General features: G+C 41.6%; 1 protein-coding gene across 1 annotated transcript in view; it reads right to left on the bottom strand.

The window, feature by feature from the left end:
* The window catches only part of tsnax (translin-associated factor X), an 81421-nt gene that overhangs the window by 48982 nt on the left and 5980 nt on the right, over window positions 1-26459 (bottom strand). The window contains exons 3-4 of the mRNA XM_072251066.1: window positions 23298-23412; window positions 13063-13193 (exon numbers count right to left, since the gene is read on the bottom strand). Coding sequence (XP_072107167.1) covers window positions 13063-13193; window positions 23298-23412 — 246 coding nt within the window. The remainder of the gene's footprint in view (window positions 1-13062; window positions 13194-23297; window positions 23413-26459) is intronic.

Here is a 26459-nt window from a genome sequence, read left to right as displayed (position 1 = left end):
CATGCTAATTAATTAGGTGCCGCGGACATGTAATTGTCGGCCCAGATCAGAGACGACGCAATGGGAAATCAGCATGGATCTGGGCTGACAATTACGGGCGGTACCTAATTAATTAGCATGTATGATTCGGCTTTTTTCTTAAAGTTGCGCTGTGTACCTCCCGGCTACCGCTGGACCCCTGCATTCTTCGCAGCAATGTATCGCTCAGCGGCCCGGAGGGTGGGGGCCACTGCACCACCCAAACTCCGACAAGTCTAACACACCATCGTGTGCTCGGCACTGTCTTCCCGATTCCCATAAGTGATACTACACTGTACATACATTATTTCTACTTTATATCGGCTGTGTATTTTTATGTGTTATTTGGTATGATTTGGCAGCTTCATAGCTTAAAGGTTACTGGAGAGAGTGTTCTTGCCAACAGCGCTTGCGTGAGATTTTCTGCCGACGGCGCTTGCGTGAGATTTTCGCTTCAGCGAACAGTTCAGTAATGATTGTGGAAAAGTATTTCTACTTTATATAGGCTGTGTATTTATCATATCATTCCTGCTTTTACTATATGTTACTGTTACTTTAGGTTTTATGTGTTATTTGGCATGATTTGGTAGGTTATTTTTGGGTCTGCGAACGCTCACAAAATTTTCCCATATAAATAAATGGTAATTGCTTCTTCGCTTTACAACATTTCGGCTTACGAACCGTTTCACAGGAATGCTCTACCTTCGGATGGCGGGGAATCCTGTACATGAAGTATATGGAATAAAATAAATCAGTGGTCACCAACCACTGGGCCGCACAGCATGTGCTACCGGGCCACAAGGAAATGATATGATTTGGCGATATGAAATGATATGAGTCAGCTGCACCTTTCCTCATTCCCTGTCACGCCCACTGTTGAACTGGAATGCATGTGAGGTCATCAGTGACCCAAGACATGCAAAGGAATGGGTCCGTGGCCCATTTGTGAATGTCCCCAGTGAATCATCCATGTCAGCGTGGGAAAAAGATCAACTCCTCGAGCTTGCAAATGACCCTGGGTTGAAAAGTATGTTTTACATAACATCTCTGCCAGCATTCTGGATCAAAGTCAAGGTTGAATATCCTGAGATAGCCACGAAAGCACTGAAAACGTTGCTTCCATTTCCAACATCATATTGCTGCGAAGCAGAGTTTTCTGCAATCAATGCAACGAAAACTAAATTGCGGAATAGACTGGACATAAGGAACCCCCTTCGAGTATCGCTGTCTCCCATCACCCTTCGATAGGACCGTCTCGTTGCAGGGAAACAAGCCCAGGGCTCCCACTGATTCAGCGATATTGGTGTTTTGCAATGATTCTATATGTTCATACGAGGAAAATATGTGTTGTGTGTTTAATATCTAAACGTTACTTAAAATGTTATGATGCTATTGACTTATAAGTGACTCATAATTCATGGTCCCCAACCTCCGGGCCGTGGACCGACACAATGCCGCGATTCTCGATTGCATCACCTCTGACCTGGGCCGACATTTACATGCCAGGCAGCACCTAATTAATTAGCTTGTTTATTTCGGCTTTTTTCTTAAAGATGTGCTTGGTGCGTTCCGGCCACTGCTGCACCACTGCATGCTTTGCGGCAACGTATCGGTCCGCGTCCTGGAGGTTGGGAACCACTGTTATAATTGACTTATCACTATATTCATGCGAGGAAAATATGCATTGTGTTTAATATTAAATTCATTAGATAAACCCCTTTTAGAAACAAAATTGAGAGTATTAGCCACTTATAAGTGACTTATAGTTGACTTATCACCTATAGTCCGGTCGTGATTAACACTCCCCCGCCCCCCGGTCGGCCGATCTGCAAGAATATTGTCAATATTAAACTGGTCCACGGTGCAGAAAAGGTTGGGGACCCCTGAGATAAATGATCTTGTAACACATTTAGAGATGGATAGGCATACCGTTGTGGACAACACTGAGTTGTGGCTGAGAGCTTAACATCCAATGATACACATTGTATCGAAAGGACAGACAGGTAGGCAGAGGGGGAGAGATGGTCTTGTTGGTAACAAATGAAATCAAATCCTAAGGAAGAGATGACATGGGACCAGAAGATGTACAATCCTTGTAGGTAGAGTTAAGAAAATGCAAGGGTAAAAATACCCTGATCTTAGTTATATACAGGCCTCCAAACAGTAGCAAAGATGTGGGCTACAAATTAAAATGGGAGATAGAAAACACATGTCAAAAGGGCAATGTTACAACAGTATAATATGCAGGTAGATTGGAAAAATCACTTTGGTGCTGGTTCCCAAGAGAGAGAATTTGAAGAATACCCATGAGATGGATTTTTAGAGTAGCTTGTGGTTGAGCTGATTAGGGGAAAGGCTATTCTGTATTGGGTGCTGGGCAACAAATTGGATTTGATTAGGGAGCTTAAGGCAAGGGAACCCTTAGAAGATAGTAATCTCACCCTGCAATTTGAGAGGGAGGTGAAGGTCAGATGTATCAGTATTACAATGGAGTAATGGGAATTATAGAGGCATAAGTAAGGAGCTGGCCAAAGCTGATTGGAAGGGGACAAAGCTCTCAAAAAGAGCTTTGACCAACAGCCAATCCAGACATCTGGTCCACTGTCCAAGTATAAAAGGCAGCAGTGGGTAGCTACAGTGTTTGGGATTGATTAGCAAGAGCAAATTAATGGAAGGCAGAAGTAAACACAGTGGCTGTCACCTGAGAGACAAGAGTCAGAGTGCCGATCTTGAGGCTTTAGCTCTTCAAGGCTTCCGCAAAGAGAGGCTTCAGTCAGAGAAAGCAAAGGAAAGAAAAGCTCAAGGTTAAGTTTATTTTTCTTCTTCCCTTCTTTATAACTACTCAGCTAGGACATCAGAGTTGAATGCTCCTCTTGCAGGATGTGGGAAAGCAGGGAGTCTTCCAATGTCCCTGATGACTAAAACTGCAAGAAATGCATCCATCTACAGCTTTTAACAAACCACGTTAAGGAGTTGGAGCTGGAACTGGATGTACTCTGGATCATTCGGGAGGCTGAGTGGGTGATATAGAAAGGTAGTTACATCTAAGGTGTAGGACACGGGAAACAGTCAGGAAAGGGGAAAGGGGTTAAGGAGCCAGTACGGAGTACCCCTGTGGCCATCCCACTCAACAACAGGTATATCATTTTGAATACTGTCAGGGCGGGGGGTTGGAATGACCTAATAGAGGAAAGTCACAGTGTTCGGGTGTCTGGCACTGTGCTCCGTGACTCAGAGGTAAGGGTGGGGGGGGGGCGGTGGAGAAGAAGAGGCACGCTGTGGTGTGGCGATAGGGGATTTGTTAGTTAGGGGAACATACAGGAGGTTCTGTGGGTAAGAACAAGATTCCCAGATTTACGCTGCCTCCTGGATGCCAGGGTAGGCACTGATGACATGGGTAGGATGAGTGATGAAGTTCTGCATAGGGAGTTCAGGTGGTAAGTTAAGAGGTAGGACCTCTACACTTGTGACCTCAGGATTGCTACCCATGCCATGTGCTAGAGAGGCCAGAACTAAAAAGATTATACTGTTTAATATGAGGCTAAGGAGTTGGTGTAAGAGGGGGGCATAAGATTTTTGAATAATTGGGCTCTCTTCCAGGGAAGGTGGAACCTGCACAGAATGGGTGGTTTGCACCTGAAATGGAGGGGGTTGAATATTCTAGCGGGAAAGTTTGTTAATGCTACACGGTGGGGTTTAAACAAGAGTTGCAGGATGATGGGAACCAGAGTGCTAGAACAATTAGCAGAGAGGTTGTGGAGCCAAATGTTGCTGAGACCTCAGACAAAGTTAGGAATCAAAATGTTGAGCACAGTGTGACTCGTCTCCTGAGGTGCATATATTTCAATGCAAAAGTATTGTAGGAAAGACAGATGATAGTGCTGAAGAAGAGGAGGTAATGTGTAGTGAGGAGAGTCTGTTCATAGAGCAAAACTGCAGTCAACAGGATGAGTTACAATGTAAAAGGTGGTCAAAACTGAAGAGTGAACATAGGCCTAAAGGTGATACATTTGAATGCGCGGAGTATACGGAATAAGGTAGATGAACTTGTAGCACAGTTACTAATTGGCGTACATGATGTTGTAGGCATCACTGAATTATGGCTGAAAGGAAATTATAGCTGGGAGCTTAATGTCCAAGAATACACACTGTAAAAAAGAACAAGCAGGAAGGTGGAAGGGGTGGTGTTGCTCTATTGGTAAAAGAATGAAATCAAACCATTGGAAAGATGATTTGCCATAGGATCGGAAGGTGTTGAATCATTGTCGATAGAGCTAAGAAACTGCAAGTGCAAAAAGACCCTGATGGGAGTTGTATACAGACCCCTAAACAGTAGTAAGGATGTGGCCTACCAATTACAATGGGAGACAGAAAACGCATGCCAAAAGGGCAATGTTACAATAGTCATGGGGGATTTCAATATGCAGATAGATAGGGAAAATCAGGTCGGTGCTTGATTCCAAGAAAGGGAATTTCTAGAATGTCTACGAGAAGGCTTTTCAGAGCAGCTTGTGGTTGAGCCTACGAGGGAATCACCTATTCTGAATTGGGTGTTGTGCAATGAACAAGAATAAATTAGAGAGCTTAAGGTCAAACAACCCTTCCGGGAAAGTGATAATATGATCAAATTCACCCTGAAATTTGAGAAGGAGAAGCTAAAGTCAGATGGATAACAGTGGAGTAATGGGAATTACAGAGGCATAAGAGGGGAGTTGTAAACACAAAATACTCTGCAGATGCTGGGGTCAAAGCAACACGCACAACACGCTGGAGGAACTGAGCAGGTCAGGCAGCATCTGTGGAAACGCTGGAGAGGTAGTAATGTGGAACAACGAAATGGCGTATGAACTGAATAAGTACTTTGCGTCATTCTTCACTGTGGAAGACACTAGCTGTATGGTGGAAGTTCCGGGCATCAGGGTCATAAAGTGTGAGAAGTTACCATAACTAGAGAGAAGGTTCTTGGGAAACTGAAAGGTCTGAAGGTAGACAAGTCACCTGTAACAGCTGGTGCACAGCCCAGGGTTCAGAAAGAGGTGGCTGAAGTGATCGTTGAGACATTAGTAATGATCTTTCAAGAATCACTTGATTCTGGAATAGTACTGGAAGACTGGAAAATTGCAAATGTCTCTCCCTTCTTGAAGAGTGAAATGAAGTAGACAAAAGGAAATTATAGGCCAGTTAGTCTGACCTCAGTGGTTGAGAAGTTGTTGGAGTTCATTGTTAAGGATGAAGTCCCATATGTAATTTAAGTCTCCCAATCTCTTAATAACTAAACATGAAAAAGATTCAAAAAGTTTTATACAAAGAAAAAGTCCCCCTACACTAAAAAAACAAAACAAAACAAAGGCTGGGCTGCCATGTTTCATCGGTTAAAATCATTATTTGTCATTAACTCCGCTCCTCTATACACAAACAAAAAGTTATTGAAAAGGATTCGGAAAAGGTCAGCTTACATCATATGAAAATGTTGAATAAATGGCCTCCAAGTACCACTCCTGATTTTTTCCAAGTTTAGGCATGCTATCGTTTGGGAAAACCATTGAAATGTAGTGAGAGGATTAGAATCTTTCCATTTAAATAAAATGGATCTTCTGGCTATTAATGTAACAAATGCAAACAAACGGCAAACTGAATGGCAAAAATGACTACAGACCATCACTGGTAATCCAAAAATTGCAGTAATAGGATGAGGTTGTAAATCAATACGCAAAGCTACTGAAATAATATCAAAAAAGTCTTTCCAATATTTTTCCAAAAGAGGGCAAGAGCAGAACATGTGTGTCAAGGAAGCTACCTCAGAATTACATCTGTTACAGACAGGGTTTATATAGCAATAAAAACGAGCTAACTTATCCTTAGACCTATGGGCCCTATGAACTACCTCAAATTGTATCGAAGCGTGTCTAGCACACATTGGAGAAGTATTAACTAGTTGGAGAATTTTCTCCCATTTCTCTCTAGGTAAAGATACCTGAAGTTCTCTTTCCCATTCATTCTTAATTTTATCAGATGTACCTAGACATATTTTTGTAATTAAATCATAGATAATTGCTATTAAACTCTTCTGATAAGGATTTAAACCTAAAATTTTTTCTGTAATTTCAGTTTGATGTGGTATCGGAAAAGTAGGTTAAATAACATTCAAAAAGTTTCTAATCTGTAAGTATCTGAAAAAATGTGAGATAGGCAAATTATATTTATTAGACAACTGCTCGAAAGACATGAGACAATTATCCATGAATAAATTACAAAAACATGTTATTCCCTTCATTTTCCATAAAAGAAAAGATTGATCAGTTCTGGATGGTTGGAAGAAAATGTTGGATATAATAGGACTTGATAGGATAAATTTATTCAATCCAAAAAATTTACGAAATTGAAACCATATACATATTGTATGTTTAGTTATTGGAGTAATCGCTTGTTTATTCAGTCTAGTAAGTGCAAAGGGAAGTGAAGCCCCTAAAATAGAAGCCAATGAGAACCCCTATACAGACTCGCACTTGAGGTTCACCCATCGTGGACATTGAATTTCATCCAAATCTTGTGTCCAGAATGTTAGATATTGAATATTAATTGCCCAATAATAGAACCATAGAACCATAGAAACTACAGCACAGAAACAGGCCCTTTGCCCTTCTTGGCTGTGCCGAACCATTTTCTGCCTAGTCCCACTGACCTGCACACGGACCATATCCCTCCATACACCTCCCATCCATGTATCTGTCCAATTTATTCTTAAATGTTAAAAAAAGAACTCGCATTTACCACCTCGTCTGGCAGCTCATTCCATACTCCCACCACTCTCTGTGTGAAGAAGCTCCCCCTAATGTTCCCTTTAAACTTTTCCCCCCTCACCCTTAACCCATGTCCTCTAGTTTTTTCCTCCCCTTGCCTCAGTGGAAAAAGCCTGCTTGCATTCACTCTATCTATACCCATCATAATTTTATATACCTCTATCAAATCTCCCCGCATTCTTCTACGCTCCAGGGAATAAAGTCCTAACCTATTCAACCTTTCTCTGTAACTGAGTTTCTCAAGTCCCGGCAACATCCTTGTAAACCTTCCCTGCACTCTTTCAACCTTATTTATATCCTTCCTGTAATTTGGTGACCAAAACTGAACACAATACTCCAGATTCGGCCTCACCAATGCCTTATACAACCTCATCATAACATTCCAGCTCTTATACTCAATACTTCGATTAATAAAGGCCAATGTACCAAAAGCTCTCTTTACGACCCTATCTACCTGTGACGACACTTTTAGGGAATTTTGTATCTGTATTCCCAGATCCCTCTGTTCCACTGCACTCCTCAGTGCCTTACTATTAACCCTGCATGTTCTACGTTGGTTTGTCCTTCCAACGTGCAATACCTCACACTTGTCAGTATTAAACTCCATCTGCCATTTTTCAGCCCATTTTTCCAGCTGGTCCAAGTCCCTCTGCAGGCTCTGAAAACCTTCCTCACTGTCTACTACACCTCCAATCTTTGTATCATCAGCAAACGTGCTGATCCAATTTACCACATTATCATCCAGATCATTGATATAGATGACAAATAACAATGGACCCAGCACTGATCCCTGTGGCACACCACTAGTCACAGGCCTCCACTCAGAGAAGCAATTCTCTACCACCACTCTCTGGCTTCTTCCATTGAGCCAATGTCTAATCCAATTTATCACCTCTCCATGTATACCTAGCGACTGAATTTTCCTAACTAACCTCCCATGCGAGACTTTGTCAAAGGCCTTACTGAAGTCCATGTAGACAATATCCACTGCCTTTCCTTCATCCACTTTCCTGGTAACCTCCTCGAAAAACTCCAGCAGATTGGTCAAACATGTCCTACCACGCACAAAGCCACGTTGACTCTCCCTAATAAGCCCCTGTCTATCCAAATGCTTGTAGATTCTATCTCTTAGTACTCCCTCCAATAACTTACCTACTACTGACATTAAACTCACCAGCCTATAATTTCCCGGATTACTTTTCGATCCTTTTTTAAACAACGGAACAACATGAGCCACTCTCCAATCCTCCGGCACTTCACCCGTAGACAGCGACACTTTAAATATTTCTGCCAGAGCCCCCGCAATTTCAACACTAGTCTCCTTCAAGGTCCGAGGGAACACTCTGTCAGGTCCCAGGGATTTATCCACTTTAATTTTCCTCAAGACAGCAAGCACCTCCTCCTTTTCAATCTGTACAGTTTCCATGGTCTCACTACTTGATTCCCTCAATTCCATGGATTTCATGCCAGCTTTCTTAGTAAATACAGACGCAAAAAACCTATTTAAGATCTCCCCCATTTCCTTTGGTTCCGCATAAAGCCAACCACTCTGATCTTCAAGAGGATCAATTTTATTCCTTACAATCCTTTTGCTCTTAATATACTTGTAAAAGCTCTTTGGATTATCCTTCACTTTGACTGCCAAGGCAACCTCATGTCTTCTTTTAGCCCTCCTGATTTCTTTCTTAAGTATTTTCTTGCACTTCTTATACTCCTCAAGCACCTGATTTACCCCGTTTCCTATACATTTCATACAACTCCCTCTTCTTCTTTATCAGAGTTGCAATATCCCTTGAGAACCAAGGTTCCTTATTCCTATTCAATTTGCCTTTAATTCTGACAGGAACATACAAACTCTGCACTCTCAAAATTTCCCCTTTGAAGGCTTCCCACCTACCAATCACATCTTTGCCAGAGAACAACCTGTCCCAATCCACGCTTTTTAGATCCTTTCTCATTTCTTCAAATTTGACCTTCTTCCAGTTCAGAACCTCAACCCTAGGACCAGATCTATCCTTGTCCATGATCAAATTGAAACTAATGGTGTTATGATCACTGGAACCAAAGTGCTCCCCTACACAGACTTCTGTCACTTGCCCTAATTCGTTTCCTAACAGGAGATCCAATATTGCATCCCCTCTAGTTGGTCCCTCTATATACTGATTTAGAAAACTTTCCTGAACACATTTTACAAACTCTAAACCATCTAGACCCCTAACACCTAATATCTAAAGTTCAGCAATGCCAAACCACCATCCTTTTTTGATTTCTGTAAATATTTCTTACTTAACCTAGGATTTTTATTCTGCCATACATATGAAGAAATTTTAAAATCAATAATATCAAAAAAACAATTTAGAGATGAAGATTGGTACCACCTGAAATAGATACAGAAATTTAGGTAAAATAATCATCTTAATAGTATTAATTCAACCAGTCAATGATAAGGACAATGGGGACCACTTAGTAAGCAGTTGTTTAACATGATCAATTAAGGGTAAAAAGTTAACTTTAAATAGATCCTGATCTTTCAAGAATCATTGCTGGTATGATTCCGAAGGACTGCAGAATTGCAAATGTCACTGTACTCCTCAAGAAGGGAGGGAGGCAGAAGAAAGGAAAGTATAGACCAGTTAGTCTGACCTCAGTGGTTGTGAAGATATTGGAGTCTATTGTTAAGGATGAGGGCTTGGGGTACTTAGAAGCACATGATAAAAAGGATATAGCATGGTTTCCTCAAGGGAAAATCTTGCCTGACAAATCTATTGGATTTCTTTGAGGAAGTAACAAGCAGGATGGAGAAAGGAGAATCAATGGATGTTGTGCATTTGGATTTTCAGATTGCCTTTGACAAGGTGCTGCACATGAGGCTGCTTAACAAGAGCCCATGGTAGTATAGGAAAGATACTAGCAAGAACAGAGCATTGGCTGATTGGCAGGAAGCAAAGAAGGAATAAACTTTTTCTGGTTGGCTGCCGGTGAACAGTGGTATTCCACAGGGGCTTATGTTACACGTCAATGATTTAGATTATGAAACTGACGGCTTTGTAGCTATGTTAGTGAATGACACGAAGTTAGGTACAGGAGCAGGTAGTGTTTAAGCAAGCAGAGAAGCTGCAGAAGGACTGAAACAGATTAGGAGAATGGGCAATTAAATGGCAGATGGAATACATTGTCAGGAAGTGTAGTGTCATACACTTTGCTAAAAGGAACAAAAGCACAGACTATTTTCTAAAGGGCAGCAAGTTCGAAATTCCAAAGTGCAAAGTGACTTGGGAGTCCTCCTGCAGGGTTTCCTAAAGGTAAACCTGCAGCTTGAGTCAGTGATGAAGAAGGCAAATGCACTGTTACCGTTCATCTCAAGTGAACTAAATATAAAAACAAAGACATAATGCTGAGGCTTTATAAGGCACTGCTGAGGCCTCACTTAGAATAGTGAGAGTAGCTTTGGGTCCCTTATGTAAGAAAGGATGTGCTGACATTGGAGAGGGTTCGGGAGAATGATTCTGGGAATGGAAAGGTTATTACATGAGGAATGTTTGATGGCTCTGGGCCTGTACTCTCTGAAACTTATAAGAATTGTTGGGGGCGGGGGGTGTGAAGGAGGATCGCATTGAAACTTATCGAACGTTGAAAGGCCCAGAGGGCACAGCCAGTTAGAAAGGGGAGGAGGAGGAATAGAGAAACATCCATCTAGAACGGGGTGGAGGAGGGATTTTGTTAACCAGAGGGTGGTGAATCTGTGCAATTCGTCACTACAGGAGCCGTGGAGACCAGGTCATTGAGTGTATTCAAGGCAAAAATTGATAGGTTCTTGATTAGTCAGGATGTGAAAGGGTACAGGAAGAATGGAGTTGATAGGGAAAATGGATGAGCCATGATGAAATGACGAAGCTAACTTTACAGGCTGAATGGCCTAATTCTATTCCTCTCTCTTATGGTCTATATTAGCTCCACAGACAAATGACCTGTTCCTGGTTGACATTAATCTGCGCAAGGATTTGCTTTGTGCCAGACCCATTAGTTAAGATCGTAGTGTATGTCTTTATGTTATTGATAAACAAATTTCTGCAGTAACGAGATTTGAAAAATGCTCAGATATCTTCCTTGATAGTTGTATTTAGACTTCTGCAAACTCAAAGGACCATAGGTAGTCCATTTCTTTTAGAAGATTATTGCAAATGTGCCGCTTGATGACAGAATTTGCTCTGCACTTTTCAGAGCAACTGTGTAGCCACTGGGAGTTAATGGCTGAGGAAGGCTTTGGCAAGGACATTCCCTGTGGATACCTCTCTTTACTTACTGCAGTTTCGTTGTTTCTTTTCTGGATGGTCATGATTATGGCATCTCTGGGGCCCTGCGGTATATCATTGTGCTAGATTGGGGAAATTAGGTTGCAACTGTAATTCCAAAATTCCATTCTGCCAAGTTTTAGAAGATAAGCAAAGATACTGTCTTTTCTGGACACTTTGATTTTCAGTTGGAATTTGGACTTTATGACCTCATCAGCCTGGAGCATCAATAAGTCTGGACTAATTTATGGAACAGCTCTCCTGATTCAGTAACACAAAGAATGAATGTGAAAGTAAAAGTTTGGTGCAGCACTATTTAGGTTTGAGTATACAACATGATTGTTGACTATATTTTGCTGTCACATTGGGAAATGGAATGGCAATGACCATCTTCAGATAGGAAATCTAACAATAGGCCAGGATGGTAAACAAGTTGTTTACTATCTGTTGTAAAGTGAAACAATCTTATTTCTGAATGTCTTTTTTAAAGTAACACATTACATGGTAATAAATCATTTAGTACAGCAGGAACTACCTTAAAAGACCTTGAAATTTCCACAACATGTACAGGAAATTCAGAATGAAAAGATCATTGGAAGTTATAATTATAATCAGGGACCAATGGAGTGTTTGTGTTTACTTTGCTACACGTTTGTAGCTTAAAGACATTTGTAGCATGGGTTTGATCAAACACAAAAACATTAACATTTTGAGTGTCAAATTTTAATCTTCTTTAATTATTCCATTAGATAAGAGAGGCAAGTGAAGAGATTGCTGGAGCCTTGACAGAGATCTCCGCATCCTCTTTAGCCAAACGCAAGTTCCCAAGGAACTGAAGAATAGACAATGTGGTTCCATTGTTTAAGAAAAGCAATAGAGACAAACCAAGAAACTATAGGCAGATGACCCTTACATCATTGATAAGGATTTAATTGAAGAATATTCTAAAGGAAGGTACCTACTCACATCTGGAAAAGCATATACATTAGGGAGACATTATGGAATTTATTAAAGTGTTCAAAAAGGTTTCCCATGGTAGGATCATTCAGAAAGTCAGGATGCATGGAATATAAGGAAATTTGGCTACATGGATTCAGAATTGTCTTGCCCACAGAAGGGTGGAACAAGGTAGAGCACATTCTACCTGGAGGTCTGTGACCAGTGTTCCCAAGAGATCTGTTATGGGACCCCTGCTCATTGTGATTTTTATAAATGACTTGGATAAGGTTGAGAAAGTGGTAGTGTGGGTTAGTAAGTTTGCAGATAACACAAAGATTACGGATGGCATAGAAGGTTGTTGTAGGTTACAACAGGACATTGACAGATGGAATTCAATCCAGAAAAGTGTTAAATGATATACTTTGGAAGGTCCAACTTAAAGGTAAAATACAAGGTTAATGGCAGGATTCTTAGAAATGTGAAGGAACAGAGGGATCTTGGAGTTCATGTCCATAGATACAACAAAGTTGCAAGTTAATAGGGTGGTGGTGTGTTGGCCTTCATTAGCTGGGGGAGTGAATTCAAGAGCCACAGCATAATATTGCAGCTCACACTTAAGAGTACTGTGCTTATTTGTGGAAGCCTCATTTTAGGAATATGGGAGCTTTAGGGAGGGTGCAAAGAAGTTTTTTTTTGGGGGGGGGCAGGAAGAAGCCTAAAGATGGTGGGAAGGTCAAATGAAGTAAGAAGCTGGGAAAAGATAGGTGGAAAAGGTAAAGGGCTGAAGGAGAAGGAATCTAATAGGAGAGGAGAGTGGACTATGGGAGAAAGGGGAAGGAGGAAGGACTCCAGAGGGAGGCGCTAAGCAGGTGAGGAGAAGAAAAAAAAGTAAGGCAGAGATAGAGTGTAGTCTACTACAAGACAGATTCAAGTTACTTAGAAACATATAAATGAAATACGGGCATTAGGTTTAAGCTCTAAAAGTTTAAAATATATTTAAATTAGTTTCCTACCTGGAGAAAATGCTCGATGAAATTGGCACACATCTTCACCAATCAGTTCTTGAGCAATCTGCTGGATCTTTAATCTAATATCAGCGAACTTTATCTCAGATTCACTCAGTAATTCACCAACATCACCAACACTATGAAGGGAAACATTTATATAAGTTTGTATAACTTTATACAATTTTAAGGGAAACATTTAATTCAAAAATTCTATCTGAATTTCAATCACAAATATGTCGTTTCATTTTCATTTCTGTTTTATTCAATTATTTGTTATTCTTGGTAGAAGATATAAGCTTTTAATATATGACATTTACATTGCAACACTAAACATATTAAAATTTCCAACTGAACTGCAACACTATCAAACTAAAACATAACTCTTAGCCACAAAAAAATATCAGGACAAATAAACAAAATCTTGATCCAAGTTAGTTGTTAAAGAATATGTTAATGAAAGAAAGTCTGGGAGATTTTATACTGAGTCTCAGCCCTTTGGGACAAAACGGCTGAAACCATCACCAGCAACAGCAGTGCGATTAAAATCAAGAAACCACTGGAAGCAAGGATCAAAGCTGGTGGTGGCTTGATAATGATGATAGCAGCAGAATAATTTGAAGGCTAAGATGAGGATCTTAAAACTCCAAAGGAGTTAACGTGCATCAGAAAGTTTATGTGCAATGAGCAAATGAGATGAGTGGCAAGTTAAGATAACCATGTAACCATATAACAATTACAGCACGGAAACAGGCCATCTCGGCCCTTCTAGTCCATGCCGAACGCTTACTCTCACCTAGTCCCACCGACCTGCACTCAGCCCATAACCCTCCATTCCTTTCCTGTCCATATACCTATCCAATTTTTCTTTAAATGACAATATCGAAACTGCCTCTACCACTTCTACTGGAAGCTCGTTCCACATAGCCACCACTCTCTCAGTAAAGAAGTTCTCCCTCATGTTACCCCTAAACTTTTACCCCCTAACTCTCAACTCATGTGCTCTTGTTTGAATCTCCCCCACTCTCAATGGAAAAAGCCTATCCACATCAACTCTATCTATCCCTCTCATAATTTTAAATACCTCTATCAAGTCCCCCCTCAATCTTCTACGCTCCAAAGGATAAAGACCTAACTTGTTCAACCTTTCTCTGTAACTCAGGTGCTGAAACCCAGGTAACATTCTAGTAAATCTTCTCTGTACTCTCTCTATTTTGTTGACATCTTTCCTATAATTCGGTGACCAGAACTGTACACAATACTCCAAATTTGGCCTTACCAATGCCTTGTCCAATTTTAACATTACATCCCAACTCCTATACTCAATGCTCTGATTTATAAAGGCCAGCATACCAAAAGCTTTCTTCACCATGCTATCCACATGAGATTCCACCTTCAGGGAACTATGCACCATTATTCCTAGATCCCTCTGTTCTACAGCATTCTTCAATGTCCTACCATTTACCATGTATGTCCTATTTTGATTAGTCCTACCAAAACGTAGCATCTCACACTTATCAGCATTAAACTCCATCTGCCATCTTTCAGCCCACTCTTCTAACTGGCCTAAATCCCTCTGCAAGCTTTGAAAACCTGCTTCATTATCCACAATGCCACCTACCTTAGTATCATCTGCATACTTACTAATCCAATTTACCACCCCATCATCTAGATCATTAATGTATATGACAAACCCAAAATAAAACCAGCAGAATTTTGGAGGAGGACAGTTATGTTGATATGGAAAATGAGTGGAACGCCAAAATAGTTTGAAATGTTGGGGAAGTATGGAGGTAGGATTATGAATGAGATAGAAGTAGACTTGGAGAACAGAGGTAGTAATACGCTGCCTGAGCATGATAAACACAGACTAAGTACTCTGTTAAATACAATACCAAGAATGGTTTGACTTATATCCTTATACAACTTTTATCCTTATATCAACTTAAATCCTACACGTTGCCACAGTGTTGTTGACCTGATTCAATTCACAAATCCTGAGCAAATGAAGCAATCCACACATGCATTTAGAAAGATGTAAATAATGCACATGAATATAAATAACAAGTAACAAGCATGCTAGGTAAAGGCTCAATAAGGAAGATGGTCATTGCCTGGCATTCATGATATTGAATGGCATTACCATCACACAGTACACCACCATCAACATCCATAGGGTCATCAATGGCCAAATTCTCAACTGGACCAGCCACATAACTACCTCTGTGACAGGAGCAGTTTGGAAGCTGGGTTTTCTGCAAGTCACTTACTGCTTGACACTCCAGAGGGTTTCCACCATCTAAATGGCACAGTCAGTAATAAGTTGGGATATTCATATCTATTTGAATGGGTCAGTACTACTTTACTCTAAAGAAGCTCAACAACATTGGTTGAGTGAGCTAGTTTTCCTCTTTGGAGTGAAGAATAATGACAGGTGACTTAACAGAGGTGTACAAGGTGATAAGAGGCATGGATCAAGTGGATAGCTAGAGACTTTTTCACAGGGCATAAATGACTAACACGAGGGGGCACAATTTTAAGATGATTGGAGGAAAGTATGGGGGATGTCAGAGGTGTGTTTTGTACAGAGGGGTGTATGCATGGAACACTCTGCTAAGGGTGGTGATAGAAGCAGATATTAAAAAGTAGGAGGAGTTTAGGAGGATGATGGCAAGTCGTTTGCTTGCATCTTCGGAAACAGCTCTATATCTACCATTAATATCTCTATTTTTCCCTTTCAGGGTTTTATTGAAGACCCTGACCCGGAGTTACACACTGACTTCAGTTCTTTGCAGGAATGGGACCCGCTCTTGGGGTCTCACGATTGGCCGCTATTCGATATAACAAGGATGCGGCCTAGTGCACCTTCAGGGTTCTGGGATTTCATGCCCTGGAGGCGGGCGGACTCCAGGTCAGTGCCTCCACAGGAAATTGGTGTGTCGTGGGAGATGGAAGATTGAAAGTAGCAAGCTGGCTGCTGGGTGTGTGTCCAGAGACCCGAGTTCCTTGGACTCGGAAAAAGCGATGCAACAGACTTTTAACATCGTAAATCAGCCAGTCGTTCGTTATGTCTCCCCGGTTACTGTGAAACGGGGACACCTCTTTTTCCCCTATTAGAGAGAGAGAGAGCCTGTGGTATATCGAATTACCAGGTGAACGAGTAGTCTTTGGGGTACTGCAAGTCTGTGTCTTTATCGATGCTTTGCTGCACGTTTGAGTACTCGGTGGGGGTGCCGATGCGTTTTTTGCTGGTGGGGGAGGGGTGGTTGTTGCTTTGCTGCTACTTATGTGGAGAAGGGGGGAGCTGGGGGGCTTTGGGGTTCTAACATTTAACTGGCATTCATTCTTTGGGGCACTCCTCTGCTGCAAAGAAAAAGAATTTCAGGATGTATATCGTATATATTTCTCTGACATTAAATGTACCTTTGAAACCTTGAAACATTAGAGACATTTAATAAACTATTAGATAGGCACATGGATGATAGTAAACTGTAAGGCGATGTAAGAAGGAAAGTTAAATTGACCTTAGAGTAGGGTAAAAGGTTGGCACAACATCATGAGCTGAAGAGCCTGTGCTGTGAAGTGTTCTATGTTTTATTAACCACATTCTGGGACAAAGTTTGCCACCCAAATGGCACTCCATTAACCACCCTCAACATCCACTCTCTCCAGCACAAAGTGAATCAGTATCTATCTATACCATTGTAACACCCTGGGAAAGGTTTCACTTTTAATGTAATGGTCTTTCTGTAGAAGCAGCATTTGGGTTATGGTTAGTGATAACGGGTGCTTTGGAATGTGAGCTGTCCAATGAAGGTAGTGTGTTTTCGTGCTGTGTGCCGGACACCGAGGTGATCTGGGTCTTTTGCTTGGCAGGAAATGGAGAGAGAAGACGCTAGGAAGGAGTGGACTTGGAGTGCGGCCGGGAGTTGATGAAGCCCTGGGAAATCGATGGAGGATTGGGGAAAGGGAAACCGTGAGCTCCAACTTGTGTACATTAGACTGTTTCATCAATATGGGCCCTTTTGTTTTGTTTTTTCTTTACTAACTCTTTAGTCAAATTAAGAATTATAAAGCTGAATTGTTTAATCGTATATGATGTACGTCTGTCTGTTGTTTTGTGGTACTGATTTGTAACAGGGTAACAAATCATGCAGCATCCACACAAACAAGGAGTTTCGGGGTTTTGAACCTCAATCTCACACATTTGGCGGGGCCAGAGAATGCCTTCCCTAGACTTATGCAGCCTACAGAACCCGAGTGTTACAATCGTGGGGGCTCGTCCAGAATCGATTTCGTTGGATGCTGTGTGATTGCCCTGAGCACTGAACCAGTGGGTTGTGTATCTAAGTCTGTGCTAAACTATTGTCCCGTAAAGTGATTACGGTATGTGGTTATGGATACTGCAGGGGTGGAGTGGTGGTGCAAATCCACGGGGTGACTGGTAACGAATGCGCATGTGTTCAGTGGGATAGATATTTGTATTCCTGACGAATTGTTAACTCGACTTTTAAGCACTGTTAAAGCTGTCAGCAAAGTTATGATTGTGGGGCAGAGGTTCGATAAAATGGTAGGCAAAGACATAGTTTTTGGTGGAATGGTGGAACTGCCTGGTACTATTGGGGCCCCAGCAGAGGGGCAGTCCGTACTTTCCAGGAAAAGGACAATGTAGGGGAGCAGGCCAAATTGCAAGTCAAGTCTTCCGCACTGGGGGCAGAGACTTCAAAGACAGGGTTCGTTCATTTCTGCAGAGCGAAGGGAAGGAGTGGTCTGATTTGGAATATCTAATGAATCCCCATCCCGCAGTGAAGAGTGAGAATTCTGAGTTAGTATCAGCCCTTACCTCTCTAGCGAATAAATGGCCCAGTGTACAGGCAGAGGGTGTTGCTATCGAAAGCTGAGAATGTTCTCTGAGATGAAGCCCACTCCCAAGGGGGAAGAGGAGTATGAGACTTGGGCGGAGCAGACCTCTCAGTTATCAGATGAGTGACAATGCTCTGATGACGTAAAGAGACAGAGATTGGCTGAGAGTTTGAGGGGGCAGGCTGCTGACGTTGTGAAAGCCTTAAAATCACAGTACCTCCTTGCCACCTCTGCGGCTTATATGCAGACACTGGAAAAGGCATTTGGCATGACAAGAAATCCAACATAGCTTATGACGGGGTTTCAGAATTTGTGTCAGAAGGGGGAGAAGCTTTCTGCCTACAGCTTTCGGCTAGAGAGGCAGCTAAGTTTCTTGTGGAGCAGAGGGGCCATTCAGGCAGCTGAGATGGATCAGTTAAGATTGGGCCAAATAGTGAAAGGTGCCCAGTCCCAGGACCTATCGCTTGGGGTGTACAACTGTCTCATAAGACGCGTCCCCCTCGTTTATTGAGCTCATCAGAGAAGTACCGGAGGAGGAGAACATGTCAGAGATGCGGGCGGGGGGGGGTGGTGAGGGCTCTGTCAGCAGGGTACAGTCCTCGGTAGTAGCCCCTTGTGGTGTAGTGACCACAGATAGCCCAACCTGGGGAGTGGTAAAGGAGATCATCGCAGAGTTGAGAACTGAGATGTCCTGGTTGTTATCAGCAGCAGTTGCCTGTTGCGCCCCCCCCCCCCCCATACAATGGAACCGATAGGGAGGCCGACCCCCTAAGGGGACGGACAACGCAGAGGGCTGCTGGTGGCCGGGGTCTCACGAGAAGGGGAGCGGTCGGTGCTGTGGTGAAGAGTGACACTGCAGGCGGAAGTGTGAATGACGGGAAACCCCTCAGAGAGTGAGCCCCCCGGGTACCCAATCAGAGAGAGACGTCAGGAAACTTAGGAGACCCAATGAGGGAATGGCTTGGTGTCTCGGGGGGGGGGGGGGGGGGACATGTTCCCAGCAACATATCAAAGAACACTCGAAAGCAAAAAATCCTGTTCCTGAAGGCTTCGTGGGGCCAAGCTCCTACGTATCACTACGGATAGAGGATATTTATGCTAGAGCCATACTCAACACAGGGTCATAGGTCACCTTGCTGCACCATTTGTTTTACAACCAGTATCTGATGCATTTACCATTGAGGCCACTCAGTGCACTAGAGATCTGGGGTCTTAGTGTGGGTGATTATCCATACGATGCTTATTTGTCAGTGAAGCTGGAGCTTTTGGAGGCCGAAGTGGGAGTGTCTGGGGTTCTTGATACATTAGTGATGGTTTGTCCAGAACCCGTTGAGAAGGGCGGTGTTTCAATTCTTGTGGGGATCAACACCCCTATAGTGAGGAGATTCATGGGAGCCTGCAAGGAGAAAGCTGGAGAGAGCTTTCTGAGAACATCCTCCCTTCACCCAGTGTTTTGAGCTGCTTCTGAGGAAGTGCGTGGCTGCACTGTGCCAGATAACAAGTTCAGACGAGGGACTGTATGGTTTACCCAGTCAAAGCCAATCGTGTTACGGCCCAGGTAAGTGAGAGTAACAGGAAACACCAAATTTCCTGGAATGCCTGAGGGAGAGGCCCTCTTAGCGGATGCTCCAGAAGACCACTAAGAGGAGTCGGGATTATCTGCTGCAGTACTGGTGAGGCCCGAACTGCAGAAGCCCTCGGTTGTACAGGCAAACAGGATGGCAGTGATAGTCAGGAACACAACAAAGAGGGAGGTCACCTTCAAGTGGGGGATGCCCCAGCGCATTCTCTTCCCAGTGACGTTAACGTCTACTATCCCTGTGAGACAAGCCGGGGAGAAACTATCTGCAAAGGGGTGAAAGTTGACCACTGAATCATTCAACTTTGGTTACACCCCAGTACCTGCAGATTGGAAGAGGAGGTTGATAGAGAAGATGTTGAAACTGGAAGGTGTCTTTTCCACTGACAAGTTTGATGTGGGTTGTTCCAAGAGCACTTGTCACACTATCCAGGTGACCAAGGACACCCCGTTTAGATAAAGATCCTGGCCACTGGCCCCTGCAGAGGTGGAAGACGTTTGGCAGCGTTCAAGTTGAAGGAAGCGGGGATCATCACTGAGTCCAGAAGCCCCTATGCGTTCCCAGTAGTAGTGGCCAGGAAGAAGAACGGTAAAATACAGATGTGTGTGGACTATAGGACTCTAAACAGGCATACTGTCCCCAACCAGTATACAGTTCCAAGGATCGAAGATGCGCTGTCCTGTCTGAGTGATGCGAAGTGGTTCAGAGTGCTGGATCTGAGGAGTGGATAACCTCAGGGCATATTGGGCACCCCTGCAATCTTCCAGCATGTCATGGAGAAAATGGTGGGGGATATGAACTTGCTTGAAGTATTGGTGTACCTAGATGACCTCAGTGTTTGGGTCCACCATACAGGAACATGAAACGCGGCTACCGAAGGTGATGGGCCACCTGAAAGCTGAAGGGTTAAAACTTTCCCTGGACAACTCCAGTTCTGCAAGCCATCTGTCAGTTATGTTGGGCACATTGTCTCATGGGATGGAGTAGTTACGGATCTATCTAAGGTAGAGGTGGTGACCACATGGCCAAGGCCCCAGACTGCGAGCACCTTGTGCTCATTCCTTTGGCTCTGTCCTGATGAAGGGTCTCGGCCTGAAACGTTGACTGTGCTTCTTCCTATGGATGCTGCCTGGCCTGCTGCGTTCCATCAGCATTTTGTGTGTGTTGCTTAATCCAATAACTGTGCTTCTGTTTATTTAACATTAATGCTTTGATCTTTTAAAGCACAGGGCAAACTCAACAAGAAGTACAATCAGTGGCCATTTTATTAGATAAAGAAGTGCAACCCAGTGTGGCCCTCTGCAGCCGAGCCCCTCTTCAAGGTTCGATGGTTTGTGCATTGAGAGATGCTCTTCTGCACATCGCTGTTGTAACGCATGGTTATTTGTGTTACAGTCACCTTCCTGTCAGCTTGAAGCAGTCTGGCCATTCTCCTCTGACCTCTGTCATTAACAAGGCGTTTTTACCCATAGAAATGCTGGTCACAGGATTTTCTTTTATTTTTCGCACCATTCTCTGTAAACTCTAGAGACTGTTATGCATCGAAATCCCAGGAGATCTGCAGTTTTGAGATGCCCAAACCACCCTGTCTGGCACCAACAATCATTCCATGGAGACTTACAGTATCTTGAAGCAGTATTCAGCCCCCAACTCTTTGTTCACATGAATGAGTATTACAACCAGGGATTTTGATCAATTTAACTGAGAATTTTTATTTGTGAATCACAAGCTCCCTTTTTCACAGTAGAGCACAAAAAATACAGGGAAAATAGTAAAACATGAAAAACTACAAATGTAAAAACTGAAATGTCAACAGTTCAATAGTATTCATCCTGTTTGCTCAGAACTTAGTTGAACCACCTACAGCCAATAGCCTTTTTAGGTTTGCACAACATGATGGAGCAAGATTTGCCCGTCCCTCCTTGCAAAATTGTTCAAACTGTGCAAGGTTAGTTGGGGAGCAGCAGTGGACAACAACCTTTGAGGTCTTGCCAGAGATAATCAATTGGCTTAATTGAATTGACTTTATTTCTTACATCTATCACATAAGTGAGGAGCAAAAATCTTTATGTTACATCTCCATCAAAATGTGCAAATTTTAGTAGCTTGTAATAAATAGTATGTACAGCAAGATATACAACAAAACAGTCAATATAGCTTAGAAATACAATTGTGTCAGTGTGAATTAATCAGTCTGATGGCCTGGTGGAAGAAGCTGCCCCGGAGCCTGTTGGTCCTGGCTTTAATGCTGTGGTACCGTTTCCTGGATGGTCGCAGCTGGAACAGTTTGTGATTGGGGTGACTCAGGTTCCCAATGATCCTTCAGGCCCTTTTTATGCACCTATCCTATATATAAATATCCTGGATACTGGTGTTAAGGCCAAGACTCTGACTGGGCCAATCAAGGACATTAATTTGCTTCATTTAAAGCCACTCCATGGTTGCTCTGGCAGTGTGCTTTGGGCCATTATCCTGGTGAAAAATTAACTTCCTTCCTAGTTTAAGTTTTCTGGCAGAAGCAAGCAGGTTTTTATCCAAGATCTCTCTATATTTAGCAGCATTCATCTTCCCATGAATCCAAACCTGATTTCCAGTCTCTGCTGCTGAAAAGCATCCCCAGAGAATGATGCTACCTCCACCTGGCTGATGCGCAGTATTAGATTTATGTCACACATACCACTCAGTGTTGAGGCCAGAAAGTTCCATTTCAATCTCGCCCAACCACAAGACCTTCTTCCACATCTTTACAGTATCTTCTAAGTGACTCTTTGCAGGCAAGGATATGCTTTTTCTATCAGTCAGGGCTTCTCCCTTGCCACTTTTCCATAAATCCCCTTTCAGTGCAAAGCCTTAGAGATTGTGGAGCCATAAACTTAATCTCCAGTTGCACCAACTGACCTCTGCAGCTCATTCGAGACTGACTGGTGGCATCAAGTGCCATTCTTCTTCAGCATCTGAGTTCAGAAGGGCAGCCTGACCTAGGCAGTGTGGCCATTGTTTCAGTTTTTTTCACTTTTTCATGATGGACTGAGTTCAGTGCCTTTGATATGGTCTTGTACCCTTATCCAGATTTGTACTTCTCTATTATCATTTCCCTGTTAAGTTTCAAATGTTCTTTTGTCTTCCTTTTGCCCTGGTCTGTTGAAAATCTACCATACTGTTGGACCTTTTAGAGAAAGAGGGTATTTATTCAGGTGATCCTCCAACTTTCTACATCAACAAATTGGGTGAATTAGTAAGGTAATTTTATATTGCACCTGAGGAAAGTTAGCGCCGTAATTACAAAGAAGATGAATAATTTTTCAGCCTCAAAATTCTGGTTTTTAATTTTTAGTAAATTGTTGACAGGTTTTGGAAGTTTTTGTTTGATTTGACATAATGCACAATGTTTTGTAGATCAGCTCAAAAAATCCAACTTCAATATATTTTACGTTTAGAAAATGACACAGTAAAGTATGAAATTACTTGTGGGAGCTGAATACTTTTTCAAGGCATTGTAGATAACATTTCTTCCCCTTTTCTGATATTTGGTCTGAACAACAACTGAACCTCTTATCTATGTCTGCATGCTTTTACACATTGAGTTGCTGACACATGGTTGAATGATTGGATTATGCATAACGCGCAAGTGTACAGGTGTACCTAATAAAGTGGCCACTGAGTGTATGTACTCAGGTCTTTATTAAACAGTCATCAAAATTCATGTCAGCAACATTGAGACATATCTGCTTTGGAAATATAACAGCAATTTCAATGTATTAAATATTAAAAAATCAAATAAGTTCAATGAAGATCTCATACCTGATTACCCTGTGAAGAAGAAAAATAGTGCGTTTGCTGTCAATGGTAACATCCCGACTGAGTTTAACCAGCCTCTCGTGTTTATCATGCTTTGCATCAAGTTCTTTTTGAAAAGCTGATCAAAATGAGGGCAATAGTTAATATTAATAAACACAATTTAGTGAGAATCCCATGGCTCATTCACTGCAAATAATATGTCATTCTTAGCGAACAATAGAAACTGATGCATATTTCACTTCTGTTAACGTTGAAGAGCACTTCCTGAGAAATCCCTGAGGGAGAGACTGAAACCCAAGGTAACCTCCACAGCAGTGATTTACTTAAGCTATTTATAAAACAACAGTTAACCTAGAAAAAGCTTTACAACATTAAACACTCAGTTTCTGAGAGAGGTCATTCAGATTTTAATTCCAAATGTTGCATAAATATACTGTATATCTATTTTTAAAAAACTGAAATTTCAAAGAGTGAGGAATTATTATTAGATGATGTAATTGGTGCTACAGTCTAATTGCCTTTACCTATGAAAACGAATGAACAATTGCAAATATACGAGAAAATACAATGAAAGGATAAATGTAAATAATTAACGCTTTCTCATTCTTTAATAAGAATTACTTAATTAAATTATTTCATTGTTAATTAATTACTTGTGAAATAATTATACTTATGTGGGTGAATGCAGCAAACAATTAACACATACAAAATACTTCCATAAGCAAATCATTTCAAATGATTTACTATTTTTTTCTGAAAGAGGAAGATTGGCCAAAATGAATTTCTTTCTTTTCCGTAAATAGCACCAAGGACTTTTCACGATTCAGCTAAAATGATATCCAAAGTTTGTCACCCCCTTAGTACTTCATTGAAGGTCAATTTGAATTATTTGTTCTCATTTGAACCCACGTCATTCTGAATCACAGGCTAGCATGTTACTAGCTGAGCAGTGAAACAGGTAAAAGGACAACTGTGAATATGCAAGTGATATATACAGTTGCAATAAAAAGCTTGTGAACCCTTCTTAATCACCCTGCTTTCAGCATTAATTACTCATAAAATGTGGTCTGATCTTCATCTAAGTCATAATAATAGACAAACATAATCTGCCTAAATTAATAACTCGGAAACAATTGTACTTACCATGTCTTTATTGAACATATTGTTTAATTCACAGTCTGGGCTGGAAAAAGTGTGTGAACCCTTGTATTTAATAACTGATAAAACATCCTTTAGCAGCAATAACCTCTATCAAATGTTTCCTGTAGCTCAGACAATTTTAGACCATTTCTCTATACAAAGCTGTTTCAGTTCATCAATATTTCTGGGATACCTTACAGGAACAGCCCTCTTCAGGTCATGCCACAGCATATCAATTGGGTTATGGTCTGGACTCTAACTAGACCATTGCAAAATATGAATTTTCTTTTATTTTTAAACTATTCTACTGTTTATTCACTCTTCTGTTTTGGATCATTGTCTTGTTGCATCATCCAACTGCTATTAAGCTTCAGGTGATGGACTGCTACCCTGACATTCTCCTGTAAAATGTGTTAAACAATTTTGAATTCAATGTTTCCTTAATGATTACAAGCTGTCCAGGCCCTGAGGCAGCAAAGCAGGCCCAAACCATGATGTTTCTTCCACCATGCTTCACAGTTGAGATAAGGTCTTGGTGTTGTTGTGCCATGCCCTTTTTCTTCCAAATATATCAGTGCGTATTTCTGTCAAAAAGTCCAAATTTTGTCTCATCTATTCACAGAACGTTGTGGAACATCCAGGTGGCCTTTTGCGAACTTGATATGTGTAGCAATTTTTTTTGGACAGCGCTGGTGTCCTTCCATGAACACCATCCTTGTTCAGTGTTTTTCTTATAGTGGATACATAAACAGAAACTTTAGAAAGTTCTAGCGATTCTGCAGGTCTTTTGCTGGGTTCTTTTTTCACCTCCTTCAGTATTGCATGTTGTGCTCTTGAGGTGATCTTTGAACAATGCCCACTCCTAGGAAAAGTAGCAACAGTACTGAATTTCCTCCATTTGTAGCCAATTTCTCTTACTGTAAACTGATGAACTCTCAGGTCTTTAGAAATGCTTTTGTAGCCTTCTCCAGTTTCATGTATCTCTACAATTCTTCTTCTAAGGTCCTCTGAAAGTAGTTTTGATCAAGGTACGGTGCATGATGCCCATAAAAAGAACTTTCTTGAGAAGCACGGGCTGTCAGTAGCCTAACTTTGTGTGTGTGTTTTATAGGGTAGGACAACTCTACAACCCATACTTCCAATCTCATCTCATTGATGGGAACACCCAACTCCAAATAGCTTTTGAAGAGGGCATTCCCCCAGAGATTCATGTACTTTTATGAACCTAGACTGTGCTTGTTTTAATGGTGAACTCAGTATTGACAAGAAGTAGTACAACTCTTTGTGTGTTATTAGTTTAGGCAGATTGTGTTTGTATATTATCGCGACTTACATGAAGATCAGAAAACCAAGTAAATGCAAAGGGTTCACAGACTTTTTCTTGCAACTGTGTATGTACTTTGAACTTTGAAAATGTGGAATAACAAGTCAAAATCAGAGACCATGCATAGCAGGGAAAGACAAGAGCTACATTTGTGGAGTGCCTTTGGCTCTGTCAAGAAGGGAAATTATTGACAGCACACTCATATTATAAAGTGTCATTGCATCAACTGTCAATATTCCCATAGCAGGTATGTGCTTTTGAAAATAATCAACACTGGGCTGCTGGGTGTTGAGGCTCATAGGGCCAGAAGGGCCCAATCCACATTGTATCTCTAAATGAATAAAACTATAAAGGAACATTTTTGAATTTAGCTGACTTGACGCAGAATAAATCAGCATTCTTACTCAGAATCAGACATCCAGAATTTTTACATAGAATGTGGATTTAAGTCAAGATAGGACTGGACTCCGTTCTAATGTTGCTGTGGTTGTACAGCTTCTGATACTCACTGTCAAACCTGTCACTTGAGTGAAGTATTAATTGGTGGAGGAGCACATAAAAATCTCAACAACTCATACCTTCAATAAGATTGAGGTAAAATTTTTTTGGAAGAAATTATCTCAGAGAATAATGGCAGTGAAATAAGATTGATAATATAACAATGCTTATTTGGCTTGGATTTTATTGATCTTTGAACATTA

The sequence above is a fragment of the Mobula birostris genome, chromosome 2, assembly GCF_030028105.1.
Source record: "Mobula birostris isolate sMobBir1 chromosome 2, sMobBir1.hap1, whole genome shotgun sequence".
Lineage (NCBI taxonomy): Eukaryota > Metazoa > Chordata > Chondrichthyes > Myliobatiformes > Myliobatidae > Mobula > Mobula birostris.
Note: the sequence above shows the minus strand (reverse complement) of the source record. Positions and strands in the feature narration are given on the sequence as shown.